Source organism: Trachinotus anak, unplaced genomic scaffold (assembly GCF_046630095.1).
Source record: "Trachinotus anak isolate AG129_WGS33_773 ecotype Australia unplaced genomic scaffold, CSIRO_AGI_Tana_v1 ptg000001l, whole genome shotgun sequence".
NCBI lineage: Eukaryota > Metazoa > Chordata > Actinopteri > Carangiformes > Carangidae > Trachinotus > Trachinotus anak.
Genome location: NW_027273852.1, coordinates 1,356,416 through 1,372,190, shown reverse-complemented (window position 1 = coordinate 1,372,190; position 15,775 = coordinate 1,356,416). Strand labels below are relative to the sequence as shown.

Genomic DNA, 15,775 nt, shown 5'->3' with positions numbered 1-15,775 from the left:
AGACAAATGATGCATATTCCCAATTTAATGATCTTAAACTAAGTGAAAAGCAATAAAAGCTTTATTTGTTGACATGCAGCTGCAGCTTTGCTTCCTTAATATCATGAGGTCAACTGTGTTTATAGCCGTGACAGGCCCCAACAGAAACCCCTTTGTTTCCTCTATAGGGCTTTTGCATGCACATGGCTTCTAATTTCCTTGGTTAAAACAGGATGAATGTTCACAGCCTGGTATTGGACTTGACCTCCTTGATGCTGTGTGCCTATTTTTAGTGCTTCCATGGCCAAAAGCGTGTCAATTACAAGCCATATCCCGCGCCTGTGTAACAACAGTAGGTTATGTCCAAAATATATGAATAATATTGAGGTCTCTTTGGGCTGCCTGGAGGCAGAGGCCTAGGAATAGCGTCCGTGTCATTTCAAAGCGGAGCAATTATCCCAGGCATGGCTGGACGAATCGATTCCTGCAGACTTTTTAAATGCTCCTGGCCAATTATAGGCTACAGGCTGTGCATCCTCCCCTATACTGCCTATCCATGGTGCAGCCATCACTGACTCATGGTACTAAGCCTGGAGAACTCAGTCTGTGCTTTCTTTTCTCTCCATTTTCTTTTTTTAAAATGATTATTTCTCCCATTCTGTGTTCCTCTCTTTCACCTCTTCCTCCAGTCAGATATTCCAGTTATTACTGAGGACCCCTCCACCACCACCACCACCACCACCACCTCACCCCTCCCTCTTCGCATCATACTCCACGTGATCATAACCAGCTGCTGGAGAGGGAGAGAGAGGGAGAGGGAGAGAGAGAGGGAGACAGAGAGAGAGAGAGGGAGAGAGAGAGAGGGAGACAGAGAGAGAGAGAGGGAGACAGAGAGACCAACTCGTTGCGACTGTGAGCACAAAGTAAACGGGAGGACCGCTCCGTTCGTGCAGGAGAGCCGCTCGTCTCACCCGTGGATACTATTACACAACTGCCGTCGTTTCCAAAGCCCGTCCTTGGGATACTCTTGCTACATCCTCTCAGTTTTACACTTTTATTACCTCCCTCTGTGTCACCCTCCTTCTTTTTTCTGTCCCATCTCCCACCCCCCCCACCCTTCTCCTCATCCTTGAGCATCCTCCTCTTCTCGCAAGTCTTCCTCCCTGCCTGGCTAACTTTTTCCACCCGACTCCATCCCACACAACCTCCTCCATCGCTCACCAACCCCCTCGGCAGTGTCTTCTCCCCCCCCCACCCCCCACCCCCCTCTCCCGCCTCCCACCCTACAGTCCTGCTCTTGTTGCAGCAGCCTCCCCTGGATCGGGCGGAACCCAGTCGGTCAGTCTACACGGGGCACTGCTACATGGGGCGCACGGCATCGCTCGGAAGATGGTCCGCTGTGGGTCTCTAGGTGTCCCGCTGAGCCTGACGGGACTGGAGTTGTCGGTGCGCGTCTGCGTCTCTTTCCCACCTCGCCTGTGCTGTCGGGGCCAGTGAGATATGGGTCTGTCCGTGGCGGCGCAGGCACCGCTCAAGGAGCCCCGGCGGCTGCGCCAGTGGAGCGGGACGGCGGGAGGCTGGCTCAGGATCACCCTCGTCTCGTTTCTCGCCACTTTACCTGTGGAGCAGCTGCGCGCTTTCCCTTCCTCCCTCAGCGACTGCCAGACGCCGACCGGCTGGAACTGCTCCGGTGAGAGTCGTTTCATGAAGGCAGAGTTACAGTCGCTCTTGTTATTGTGGCTCTGTGTGTTGGTGTCCAGGAACCATGCCTATGTTTAGAACCGGCGCTGTGGCATTTCTTTTTTTTTTTTTTTTTGGCTGCAGATAATGAACGCTGCAAAGCCCCTGTGATGAGAGGATGCAGAGTTTGGGCTTCGCTTGATGCGCATTTAGCCTTGTTGAGTTTGTCTCGGAGCGTGACAGCCAGGCATGCAGCGCCGGCCAGCAGCGCAGGGCAGGGGCAGGCTCGCACATTTCCATTCACACTAAGTGAAACCGTGAGAATAAGGGTTATTTGGGAGAAACATGAAGGCAGGGAAGGATTGGGAAGATTGTCGCCAGAATAACGTGACGTGCGCCACAATAGACCAACACTCAGTTTCAGGCTCCAGACACTCGCTTTAAGTCCTAATACTTAACGTGTTCTCAGTGCAACTTGAGCATAAATGCTTCTGGTTAACTCTTGCGCATTTCATTCACAGGTCCGTTTCAGCCCTGACTTTAATTCCTTCAAATCGAGAAATAATGAATCTAGTTTTACGGGCTTATTTGGCATCCCGGTTGTTTCATCAAGTGTTACTTTAAATATAAATGCGGTCGTTTCTTTTATGGGCTGGCGAGCTGTAAACTTGTTTCCTCTGATCGGTGCCCAGGGCGGCGAGGAGCGGACGGGGCTGCAGAGCACAGCGCCTCGCCTCTCTTCGTAAATCAGCCGACTGTGCCGCCATATATTTCCCCCGTCGCTTGTCTAAGTCTGAACCCTTAAAATAGCTCCAAGCCGAGTCCACACACTCCCGGGCAGTACAAGTATTGATAGTGTAGCTCATTACAGCCACACATCAATATGGAGTCATGACTGCCGTTTGTAGGCCTACCAGTAGGCTACTGGGAGGATATCTTAATAAAAAAATAAAAAAATAAAAAGAAAGAAAGGGGAAGTATTTGCATGATGTATTACAAACATCATAGACAGATTATTTATAGTGACATGTAGCTGGCAGGAGATTAAAGAAACAGCCTATTACCACGTGAATGATAGATTTACAGTTGCCTTGCCAAAAACAAAATTCCCTGTCACAAGATAGAGATCTCATTTGGACACCAAAGTTTTCCAAATCAATTCGATGATGTTGTGAGTTTTTTGTCATTATGTTTGGTATTTTAACGTCTTAAAAATGAAGCTTGTGTGTCAGTGATAAGTTTTCATGGTGTGTTCGGTTTAATTTAGTGTCGAAATAGTTCTAGTCTGTGTTTTTTCTTCATAGCAAATGCCAAGAGAGGTGATGAATTGGCTCATCTGTGTAAATATGTTACACCCTATTGTGTTTTTTTTTTTTTTTTCCATTCATTAGTTTTTTGCTGCTGCTGCGGTGATAATAACTTGTTCGTAATGAGCTATAATGGTACACACCCCGTCCAAACACACATTTGCCTACCTCCCCACTTCCTGACAGACACGCTTTCATATGCATTTCGGGCGAAGGCTTTCATCCAACACGCCTTGAGGAGGCTTAAGTGCATGTACTGAGCGTAATGCACACACACACACACACACACACACACACACACGCACACACACACACACACACACACACATGCACCCAGCATCATTTAGAACTTCTTGGATATCACGCATTTGAACAACAGTAGTATTGAGTGACAGGTTGGCGATGAGTTCAGTGTCATTTCACTGACGAGGCACGGATAATTATGAGCAGTAGTGTCATGACAATTGGGTAGTTTCAGCTGCCTCTGAAAACAAGTATTGAATGAGATTCTGTTCCATTGAATTAAACAGACGGACAAAAGTCTTGGTGCGACAAAGATTCTCATTATGTTTGGCTCGCAGCTGTTGACGGCCATGAAGAATTGAAGGCCTCACTGAGACAGAATCAGTGTTCAGTAACAATAACTAATGTGTAAACTTGAGATGTTGTATGTTTTGCAAATGAGTGATATTCAGATGTTATATTTGGATGTGGGGACCTGCAAAGTAAAGCCACATTAGATTTAAAGATGAGGCCTATTTGAGCAAAAAGAAAAGCCTAACAAGGCCTAACTAAGGAAAAACTCATTTTGACTTTCAGATGGCTGGACATTCCCGTAAAACTAATTTCTTTTTCTTTATGCTTTTACTTTTTTCTGAGTTTATTTTTGGCTAGTTGGAGGTAGTACAACCAAGTTGTGAACACAACAGTGACATGCTGATATCATCAACTTATCAAGTTGATATGGCACATGTGTTAGCAAGCATTTGCTTATGACACATCCGCCAGATATGAAGCAACATTAGCATTCATTTTGAGTTGCATTTGTTTCCACTTGATGAATGTAATTCCACTATTATCCATCTGGATTGGTCTCCAGCCTCTCCTGAGGGAAATACCTGGCTCTTTAGCTGTTGAATGTTCCACTAAATTCACCATGTAGTTGCTAACTTTGTCTGTTTAATCCTGGGCAGGTAGCGCACAGTGGTTTATCAAAGCTTTTTTTTTTTTTTTTTTGCTGAAAACCGCAACATCTGGAAACAATGCTGAGGAAGTCAGCTAGAACGGTAAAGTCATGGCTATAAAACCAAGCAATGGGTTAAAAGAAGCTAAAGCACTCGGACAGTTGAGAAGAACTGTCTGATAATTTTCTGTAGGTTTATCACTTTGACCAAACCCTTTCACAGACTCATATTCATTTAATCCAATAGTTAAATAAAAAATCAATTAGTGCAGCTTTAAGGCCTCTTTGAAACAACAAGCTGAATTTTTCTACATAAGGAATGTGGCGGTTATGTAAGCTATGCTACGGTAATTTATCTTCGTGAGCACAGTGACCATGGAAAGCCAACTGTTTTCTTTTTTTCAACATTTTCTGTAATTATCACAGTCAAAAAAAATTAGTGGCATTTTGCCTGTAAGTTTTTGGCTTGTATCTAGTCTGTGTTATCTTTAATAGCTGCACTTTCAGACTTTTCCAACAATCAGCTCATGTCGTTTTGCCATTTTATTCACCCACACGGAAACACAAGTCGCTGCTCAGAATGGTAATGCTCATCTCTCGCTGAATGTTTTAAGTACCAGTTTCAGTCACTGCCGTCCTGATTTATCTTCATCAGAATTAAAATAGTATCCCCACAGATTGCAGTGTTAAAGTGGTGGCACTGTAGGAATGTCTACCCACAGTTTACTTACCCCATGATATACCTTACATTTCCCATGAGGGAATTACTGTGAGGGGGCCACAATCCTTTCTTCACTGAATCCCCCTGGTGTAGTTAACTCTGAAAGGACATGTGATGCTTTGATAGCTGAAGTGACAGGGATAAGTGCAGAATATGCAAAGCCCCCTGTAAATCCCATCAAGCGCAGTGAATTACCAGTAGTCTGGAGAGAATTGGCCATCTGCTTTCAAGATTTGTCAACGGAGAGGTCAAAAGTGTCTCTCTTGCATGCAGGTTCCGCATAACTGACAGTAAACAGAGGCAGAAAACAGTGAATTATAACACAAGACAGTGTTGATCAGGTCTAATTAAACTGGATGGAAAGTTACTAATTGTTAACTGGCTGTTTTGAGGGAGTTTAACTCAAAATGCGTTACTTTCCTGTGCGGAGACGCACTGTAATTTAAGTACATCATTCTGACTGTGATCTGAGTGCTTAGCGTTACTGTGCCTTTTAATCATAATGAGAACTGAGCTATAACTCCCCCATGACAAACATTTGAAAACCTGTTGCAAAGGTAAAGAAAAAAAAAATGGCCCCCCACACGAGAGAGGTCAAGAAAGAATGTCTCACCGCTGCGGTTGTTCAGTCTTCATTATTAATTTAGTCTACTTAATTATTGATCAGCACAATGCTTAAAACAGGGGGAGAACTCTTCTTCTTTTTCTTCTTAGTGTTGTGAAATTCCAGGTAGGTAGGAGGAGATGCATTTGGCTCTCTCTTTTAGACAAGTAAGTGCTTCGCTTGCCTTCTTAATCGTTAGCATATAAACATTACCTTTTCAATATTTGATGTTTGCCAGCTTGTTTTCGTTAATTATTCAGTTCACTGTAATCTCCTCCTGGAACGACAGGGCAGGAGCAGGAAGTGTAAGTTTCCTGGCCTCTGACACAGTGCAACTTGGGCTGTGCACAGAACCCGTATTAAACAGCACCCATTAACATTTTGTTGAACACGGTACAAGATAGATTTAATTTTGGTTTGTGCGCTTATAGTTGGAAAAAGTACAAAAATCATGCAAAGTAAAAACGTACAGAGACCAGGCAAAGACATAAAAAACAGAACTGAAAATTAGCATCACACCATGTTTTAAAATCCAACAGAAAAAGAAACAGGGATAGCTTCTGAGCCCTGTGCTGCATCTGAATGCCATTCATCTCCGATTCCTTGCAGATTAGCAGGTCATGTTTTAGATCATTACTATTGCCAATATTAGTAACAGTAGTAGTAGTGGTATCCCTAGTTTTGATAGAGCAAACTTTACAACATTGTGTGGCACAGCATTAGGGATCATTACCTAACATGTTAGATATCATTATCTAATGTGTTCAGGGTTTTAATGAACAATTCAGGTATCTTTAGCTAACATATTTGTGAGATAATACATCAGGTCTCATTAGCTTAAATATTAGGTATCTCTAGCTAACATGTTAATCTTAGCTAACACCTTAGGTATCATTATCTAAAACGTTAGATATCATTAGCCGCCAATCAGATGACTTTAGCTAATATATTATTGCTAGGTAACACATAAGGCATCATTAGCTAACACATGAGATATCATTAGGTATCTCTAACTTGCATGTTATGATTATCTAATATATTGGATATCATTAGCTGACAAGTCAGATGTCTTTAGCTAACATATTATTGTTAGCTAACACATTAGGTATCATTAGCTAATGCTGGACACCTGTCCATTCTCTACTGGTTGTCTTCACATGACATCACAACATCTTGCTCCTCCTCCTCTGATTATGACCTCTGATCCCAGCCTGGTCCTTGTCCCTTGAGCCCCTAAAAGGCTCATAATTATAAAACTGCAGTCTGTAGAGGGGGTATATATATATATATATTTTCAAGCTCATCAGTGTCAACAGTAGAATTAGGATTCATATTTCTTATTGTTGAACGTGACCTATAGCTTGACAGCTCTCCTTAATGTAAGGTACATCCAGTGTCTCTGTCTTGAGGTGGTAAACTACCTTCTACATTCATTTTCCACACATTAATGAATAGGGACGCCAATACCTAAAATGTTTTTTAAGCCTCTGATTAATAATCATGGTGTTGCATTTCATGGTTATGATAGTTCATAAATAGTTATATGTTTGTGTATTTCACAAGATAGGCCTTTTAAATGAGAGAACAAATATTCCTTAACTTATTTAGACTTCTTTGATGGACTGCACTTCCAAAACTTGTTCCCAACAAAAAGACTTAGCTCCAAGTTGCCGGCTGCTTTATGTTTGCATGGTTGTGCACATTAGAAATTATCATCTTGCGAGATGATTCTTATCATAGGGATGTTGTTTTGACATGATTTTAAGTTTTGGCGATCTAAACTCAAGTGCTGGAAAGAAAGTGGAAAATATAGCAACGTTTACTTTCACTTTTCTTTTACAACACAGGCACCCTATTTTTTTTTTTTTTTTTTTTTTTTTATAACAAGTACTCTGTAGTTGCCAGAACTGATTTTCAGCTCTGAAATTGATCCCAGGTGTTGGAGATAGAACAATAACAGTAAATTCTTTACTTTGTTAACTGGTGTGGATATGGATGTTAGAGCCAGAAAACTCTGAAGTGTGCAGAGCTGTCAGGTCTGGTATCCTTACTTGCTCACCAGGGAAAATAGTTTTGTTTGAATAAAACCTACAGGCTGAAGTAGTAAATGTGGACCTTTTTTAAAAGAAACTATTCAAAAACAACAATAAAAATGCACATAAACTAAATTTTTTCCAATCACAAAAAAAAAATTCTGACTTATTTTCACAGACTTATGTTTTAATGCTGATATATTTCAAACGTGCACTCAGATTTTAGGATTCAAAACAGCTGCCACTCAAGAGAATCTGAAAAAAGACTGCAACAAGACATACATCCCTCGGATGATGAAAAACATTGGTGTTGATTGTGTGTCATTTATTACTGCAAAAGCAACAGCATTTTTAACAATATTTTTTTTCCCTAAGCCATTAACTGGCAAGTGTGAGAAATTACCTCACAGGTTATACCAGTACTGTAAATATATATTTGTACTTGCTTGTAGGCAATCATTGTCACATAACTAATTGAGATTTGTGCTGTGTTTTCCTTGAAGCCCAAACCCTGTTGGCCCTGATGTTTCTGAGATGTGATCATCTGCGACATTTATTCCATTATGTTTTATACGCGTTTCATTCAGAGGCTTGACATCCACAACAACAGCTGATATGTCACTTGCTTTCTTGTAAACACTTCGCAGAAACATCTATTTTTGTGACTCTAGTGTAGACAAAGTGCTTGATTGCACTGTTGTTCATAGGTCGATAAGATATTGTGATGCATGTGATGCATGCATTCTTGCTTGCTGTCTCTTGAAGAGGATGTCCAAGCTTCACATCTGTTTCTTGGTAAAGAAGTTTAATAGCAAGAGGAGGAGCCTCGTTCTCTTTCTTTTCCTCCTTCATTTAAAAACAATTGCTCTTTTTTGTGTGTGTGCGTTTATGTTTTCCATAGCCTATTGTCTGGGAACGCTGGAAAAAAGCTAAAATATCAAACTATCAAATTTGCAGCTTGAAAAAAAAAAACTATATCCCATCTTAGAAAGAATCCACTGGCTGATGTGAAAAAAAAAATCAAATATTTTCCAAGTATTTGTGTATACCTAGCCAGTAGCATGATTGTCATCATAGCAGTGCCTCTTTCCACTGAGTACCGTCAACATGCCAATTGCCTGGGTGCCAATTTTTTGTGGCGGAGGGTTTTGTTCCATCCATCCACTCCAAGCGTCAAGACCTCTCATGTCACTGTTCTTGGCTCGATGATTGTATATTTGCACAGAGAGCTCGCACTTTACGGACATTCAGGACTTAGGCAAATAGCAGGTGTTGATTTTAGCATGGGCTTCTCTTCCATAGGTTATTATTGCCTGATAGGCTGCTCCACACCAAGGAGGGATGTTAGGAGTGGAGAGGGGGGCTAGTTATTACACTTGAAGTTTGTGAGTCTAAATTGCTATTATAATAAGATATATGAATACAAAAGTAGCATTGTTAAATATCTTGGCTTATAATATGGATGATAGAGTCCAAAGTTCAGGACACCGTGTATATTTCCTTTTTATGTGATAAAATATGCACTTTAAAGTTTCCACAGAAGCAAAAGGTAACCTTGTCACAAGGCTCATTTTGAGTTTCATTAAACGTTTTGAGTACAGCACTTGTGAGTTTTTGTATCAGTGGCACTTTTAACACTCCTGAAGATGAAAGGTGGTTTGAAGGTGCTCTTTTCGAAATATGATGTGTGAAGTGATTATCATTCATACACCAAAACTTAAAATGTACTATCCAGGGGCTTTTCATTGTGTTGTTGCTGGTGAATGTAATTTGAATACGACTTCTTGAATGACGTTAAACCTTGACCAAGTGTGACTGAGACGTGGAGCGACATGCTGGGGTGGTGGTGGGTTGAGAGAGTGTAACAAGAAGCCATGCTGCTGAAGTGTCCCTGAGCCTGACAGTGACGTCTTACCTGCTCCTGCAGAGCTGTTAGCAAGCTGAACTTGACATTTGTGCTCCGTGTAGAGGACGGCATGCCGACAGAGAGTGTCTGTATGGGATCTGTTATGCACTCAATTAGGAGATTTCAGTTCACACTGGAGCTGCCTGGTTAAAGAAGGTTAATTAAAGTAACCTGAAATTTAATTGTATTACTTTTAAGAGGTGTTTGTACCAACGGTATCTCACCATCTGGAAGAACAGATGCATTTTTCTCAGGCACTTTCAGGTACCAAACATGCCACTATGAAAAGGATATACATTAACCTATGTAGTTGTAAGATAAGGTAATAATAAACGCAAAACAAGAGTTACAAGGTGCTGTACAATAAAAACAGAAGAAAAAATTAGAAACGGAGCAGACAGTTAGAAACAGAAAGACAGAAAATGACAACAACAAACATTAAAAAAAGAGTAAAACTACAGAGACAGCAAAACACAAAGCACACAAGTGCTACAGATTTAAGTGAGTTTTTAACAGCTCCTTAAAACCATCCACTGACTCTTTATGCCTCAGGGAAAACGGTTCCAGAGGGTTGTTAAATATTCACAATAAAACGACCATCAACATGTTGAGCGCACACTCATTTTATCTGAGCCACATCACAGAAAAGGTGAAATACTTTGCATGCATAGCTTTCTAGATAAAACAATTTTCCATACGGCCACAAAGCATGAAGCGAAATAAAGCGACAAACCCTGCATTGTTCATCTTTGAACATCAAAGATCTTTGATGTTCGTCCCCGGTTTCAAATTCCAATTTCACCATGTCTTCTGGACCTCGGGCTTTTCTTGACTTACAGTATTTGTCTTATGTATAGCTTCATTAAACATTTCATAAATGTTTAAACCTTCCGAGCCCCGGAGCTGCTACCAAGCCACAGTTGAAGAAAAACATTATCTCAGGTTTCAGTTAATTACCCCAAATGCTAGGCCACATGTACAGCTGTTATATAAGGTGTTGCATCTATATCCAGTCCTCTGGTCAGTCTGCACCGTCTGCAGAGTATTGCAGACTTATATGTGCTGACATGGAATAAAACAAGTAGCATCTTCTCGCTGTAGATGAAACACATCACACTGTATGAACTGGCTACATGATGAGGTCATCTACATAATGACCTTACTGAGACGCTTAGTTGTCACTGTGTTGTATCGGAGACTAAATGATATGGATATGATTTTTTTTCTGTGCTGTCACATTTGTAGTAAAAACAATCAGAGCTAAATTGTGTCACTTCAAGACATGCATCTTCAAGTAATCAGCAGTCGCAGCTTGATCCTTAAAACATGACAGTTATATTATTATAAATGATGATGGAAAACTTTACTGAAAATCATATATTATAAATGCTAAGCAAAAACATACAACAGGATCATGTTAAACTTAGTGAAAAAAAATAGTGAAATGCAAACAACTGCACTCATAAAAAATATCCTATGACTCATGAATGAACTGCAATTTCATTTTGCATATCTGAATATTTATGCAGATGCTGACATAACTGTGATAAGCTAATATAAGCATTGGTATATCTGTCAGGCTTTAGTGTCTCTTAAAGCTGATCTAGCAGATTATATAGTAATTTGTGATTTTTACTCTAAGCTCTCCAAATACACACAGTGTAAACAGATTGAGAATCAGGAAAGGCTCCAATGGGGACTACACAACATCCCAAAACAGGATATAGTTTGTTGTTTTTCTATTAAATTTCCCCTTAAAAATAATGCTACCAAAAATGTGTTGCTCCTGTGCAAATATGTTCTTCATCTTATCATAATGACTTGGACCTTTTTTTGGCAGGAATTTGAATTTATAGCTACAGCAAACATCAGCGTCACTTTCTTTCACCTTGACATTAATGAGATTATACCGTAGGGTAAAAAGAGGCCACGAGGATTAATCATAATGCTTTAACAAGGAACATTTCCAGCCCTGTGTCAGCTGAAATTTGGTTAAATTTAGACCTGTGCACTTTGAAATGCAAAAGCCTACATGTGCATGGGGGGGGGGTTGCCTTTTGTAGGCAATCAGTTCAGGTAGACTAATAGCCCTGAGCTCAGTCTACAGTCTCATGCCCATGTGACTCTTTGATTTGATTCAGGATGCTTTGTTGGAGTCATTTGAGATCCCTAACACAGCCTGAATCAGATCATATGCCAGGTTTGCTTCTCGAGGACAACGCCCCGGGAGTCGGCCTCCTTGTACACAAACAAATGTTAAAGCCAAATGTGTGGAGAAACATGATGAATACAGATGCTTCCATACAGGGCACAAAATAAATGAATCATATGCCATGGTCCCTACAGTCACCAGATGTCACATCTATTGAGCACACACAGTGAGAGGATGTTTTGGTCCGACGTATTAGACAGCGCTCTCCACCATCATCATCAAAGCACCAGATGAAGAAATATCTTTTGTTTATCCCTCCAGTAGAGTCCAGAGACCAGTGGTTTTTTAAGTGTATTTTATCATTGTGGCAGCTAAGGACAAGGATGTGTGCTGGCATTGTCTTTTTAAAGTGCACAGTGTGTGATCAAAGAGCGCATGGAGCTGTGGGAGCCATGACTAATGGCGGAAGCTCATTATGAACGACCCTGAACACAGGGCTCAGGTTAGAGTTGTTTTAGGCCTGAACAGAGAAACACTTAGTCACTCATGTCTCTTGTTGGCTTTGGTCCTCCAGGTTTTGATGACCGGGACACTGACCTGTTCTTGTGCGACACCAACACATGCAAGTTTGATGGCGAGTGTCTAAGAATTGGGAACATGGTGACGTGCATTTGCGATTTCAAGGTAAGACTTGTGTTGTTTCTGTTTTTATTTTACTGTTACATCTTTTTTTTTTTTGAGGTGTAATGGACTATTCACTGAACTCCTCTCTGAACAGTGATTGTCATCGATTAGCAACTGTAACTATTAATGGCAAGCCAGTAAAACCTTGGACTGGGCTAAGCTATAAGAGAGAGTGATATAGGGATGTGACGATTCTAGAAATGTGGTCGTTGGTACCAATAGGCTGCCAATGAAATTCTAAGATTCTCAATACCAAATTTAATACCACAGCAAAAAACAAAACAGCACAGGCACACAGTCTGCTAACACACACCCACATGCACACACTTCCATATAGTCACAATTTCCATTGACTAACAAGATGACACACCAGTCTTGTTATAATATTCATTTAAGAAGTCGGTGTGTGTATATTTTAACAGGCTGAGCAGTAATGACTGTAGCGTGCTAATGTTGTCAGCACCCAGCTCATGTTATGAGGTGTAGCTGTGTTAGCCTAAACAAGCTAACGTTACCCTTTGTTACCGCTGTGTGTGGAGCACAAGTACCTACCTTGGCTACCGTAGAAAAACAAGTACCGTGACATTTTCATCATTTCTGGCATCGACTTGGTACTGAAGTATCGGTTCTCATGACGTCCCTTGAGTGATATTGTGCATTCAAAGGGTTTAACGGGTGGTGTCTCTTATTGTAGCCTTTTAAAAGCCAAAAACCCCTGAGAAAAACTGTAAGGTGTGAACGAAACAGTGTCTTTAGGATAGAATCATTAACATATCTGGCTACAACTACAGAAGCTTACTAGCTATATCCACTTAGTGTAACTTCAGAAGATGTTCAATTATTAATTCTAATTCTGGATTCCGATTGGTTGGTAGGTGTAGATTAACTTAATTAATTACACCAACAACAGAGAAGAGGCATGAAAGACAGGAGGCTCAGATAAGCGCATGCTGTATTTGAGGATCTGGAACATGAGCAGTCGATGGACGAATGCTGTGATCTGTGTGTCTGCTTTCAGAAGACATGGCTACTTTTGATTTCAACACGAGATGCCTTTATAAGAACATATGTTGGCGTGTGTCTTTAAAACTGTTAAATGATTCAGATGTCGAGTTCACAGTGAGATTCACAGAACTTAAAAGTGCTCTTGAAGATAAGAAATATAAAATGAAATGGCCGTACATCTAGAGAACATTGTCAGACGCAGCATATGTTGAAAAACACTTACGTCACTGGAAACACATGTTGAGTTGGACGGTAATAAATATTTTTAAAGTCAATGGATCGAAGTCCATTGTCCTGATTGGACATTATTAGCCCTAAGGGGAGGTGGATGCATAGCATGTTCCCAGTTTATACCCCCCCTGTAAAACCCCACGTCAGCTGGACCAGCGCACACCCCCAGCCTCCATAAACAAGACTGCAACTGATGAGACCAATGGCTGAAAGGCTTTTCTTAATGGCATAAATTTGGAAAATTACACCGTTCACAATAATGACTCATACTTAACTTTATGACCAGACCTGTAATAAAAAAGGAGCAAACCAGTCAGCTGAGTATTGATTTTAGTATAACGTTTGCAAGCTTTGCCAACTGATATGCTTATACAGGGCCCTGGATGAATGAAGCCTCTGAAGTCTGTAGACGCTGCACGTGTTCTCATCCGTCGCCTTTATCAACACGTCATCAGCGCAGGCAGGCACCAGGCAGGCCGACACTCGATTGGTCTCCGGCTTTTATCTCAATTTCGTACTTTCCTGGGAGCAAACGTTAACAGAGGCCTGCAGATAAATGACATTACTGCTCCATTTCTCTTCAGGAGATCTCACACTGATACTGCTGTCGCTGTGCACTGAGGCGCTCTCCGTGCTCTCAGAAAAGAGCAGGTCGCGCCGCAATCTCTGCCTTAATACCACGGGTCTGAGGTCAACTCGGCCATGCCTCCTCTGCTTGTTTGTGTGGGAGATGTTGGTCTCTTTCTTTCATCAGTCAACATAAACATGACCTTCCTAGCCTAGCGACTGTTACCGGTTCTCTAAATAATCAGTCATTCCCAATCAGTGTCAGATAAATAAGATCCAAGACTTTTCTCCTGTTGGGTGTTCGTTCAGGACTGTCATGAAAGTTGTATAAATTCCCAGCTTGGATGGATTTTCTTTGTTCTAATAGAATCTATGGACGTGTGTGCACACACACTTTCACACACTAAAAAAAACAAAAAAACAAACAAAAAAAAACCCCAAGGAAGAGACACGCAAGGGGCTCTGTGAAGAGGAAGTGAGTTTGATGTGGTGGAATCAATGGACACTATTCATTGCCAAGACGCATTAGATTCGCCTCACACTGTCTCTTGAAAGAGCCAAGAGTTTCACTCGCTAACTGGAGTCAAACTGCTGCAAAGCAACATGTTCTCTCTCTCATACCAGAAAATGAGTTGCTTTATTTGTCAGCAAACATCACACCCTGACTAATCACACAACATTTCTTTGCAATTCATCTCTCAGTAGCTGCTGGGAAAAGCTATTGCTGCCAGTTTGGTTTCGTTAATGTCAGGTCACAGCGCTGATTCCCAGAGGGGTCGTCCATTCTAAAAATATGTGCGCTCGTGGCGCTGTGAAACACTTCAGCTAAAACTGTCCACCAAAGGGTAAATGGCACATTTCATTGCTTTCCGTAATGGGGCTTTGTAATATATTGTTAAAGTTGGGAGTCACTGACTATTTCTCATGACTACACACAATCTGTACATCTGATTTTCTGCTGTTTTGCTCTACAGTTTTTGTTTTCTTTTTTTTAAAAAAATCCAAGCCCTGAAGTTCTGAATAAATGCAGCTTTAACAGGAATCACAGGAAAGTGTTCACTTGTAAACTGACAGTAATTTTTCTCTTAGTGACAATTTCCTCTTTCTAAAACATTACCATTTTACGAGTTTTCAAGGTTTAGCTTGAAACACACATTTGCAAAATTGGAAAGCGAAATATCGAACCCGCTGACACCAGTTGCCAAGCATCAAACAAAAAGTGCATCTCTTTTAAAGTTCAATCGGAGGAAGCTGTTTTGTAATGCAGTCACTCTTTTTGACACTAATGCAATAATGTTTCTTCAATCTAGGGAAAGCTTGAGTAGTGTAATTGTGCACTGATTCCTACTGAGGGAATCATTAATGTTACACCCACAGCCATTGATAACGCTTGCTAACGTTAGCTTACCTTGGCCATGGGCTGGCCTGTCTGTTTTTGTGGCAGTTTTTCTGTTGCCTTTTGTTTCATTTTCAGTAGAACTGTGGATGTATTTTGTCCACAATTCTGTTAATTTTTTCCTTCCAATAACTGATAACCTATAAATTACTGATGGAGACTTTTTAACACTGCAAAGCACATGGTCTAAAGCGCTTGGTGCAAATGCATTTACAGCGTGTCCATATTACTTTTGCTATTTTAACAGTAGAAAAAACAGTTGCTGCACCAGACACATGGTTCATAAGGGTTGTACTAAAGCTCTTGAATATTCAGGGGAGTGTTTTG

The 15,775-nt window shown here is 41.1% G+C and overlaps 1 protein-coding gene across 2 annotated transcripts in view; it reads left to right on the top strand.

Moving 5' to 3' along the window:
- Positions 1-868: 868 nt before the first annotated feature.
- Positions 869-15,775, top strand: part of tmeff2a (transmembrane protein with EGF-like and two follistatin-like domains 2a) — a 106,547-nt gene continuing 91,640 nt past the window's right edge. The window contains exons 1-2 of one of the 2 annotated variants that reach the window (XM_071487076.1): positions 869-1,669; positions 12,140-12,249. In XM_071487076.1, coding sequence (XP_071343177.1) covers positions 1,480-1,669; positions 12,140-12,249 — 300 coding nt within the window. In that variant the 5' untranslated portion in view covers positions 869-1,479. The remainder of the gene's footprint in view (positions 1,670-12,139; positions 12,250-15,775) is intronic. The other variant, XM_071487003.1, reaches the window with a different exon arrangement.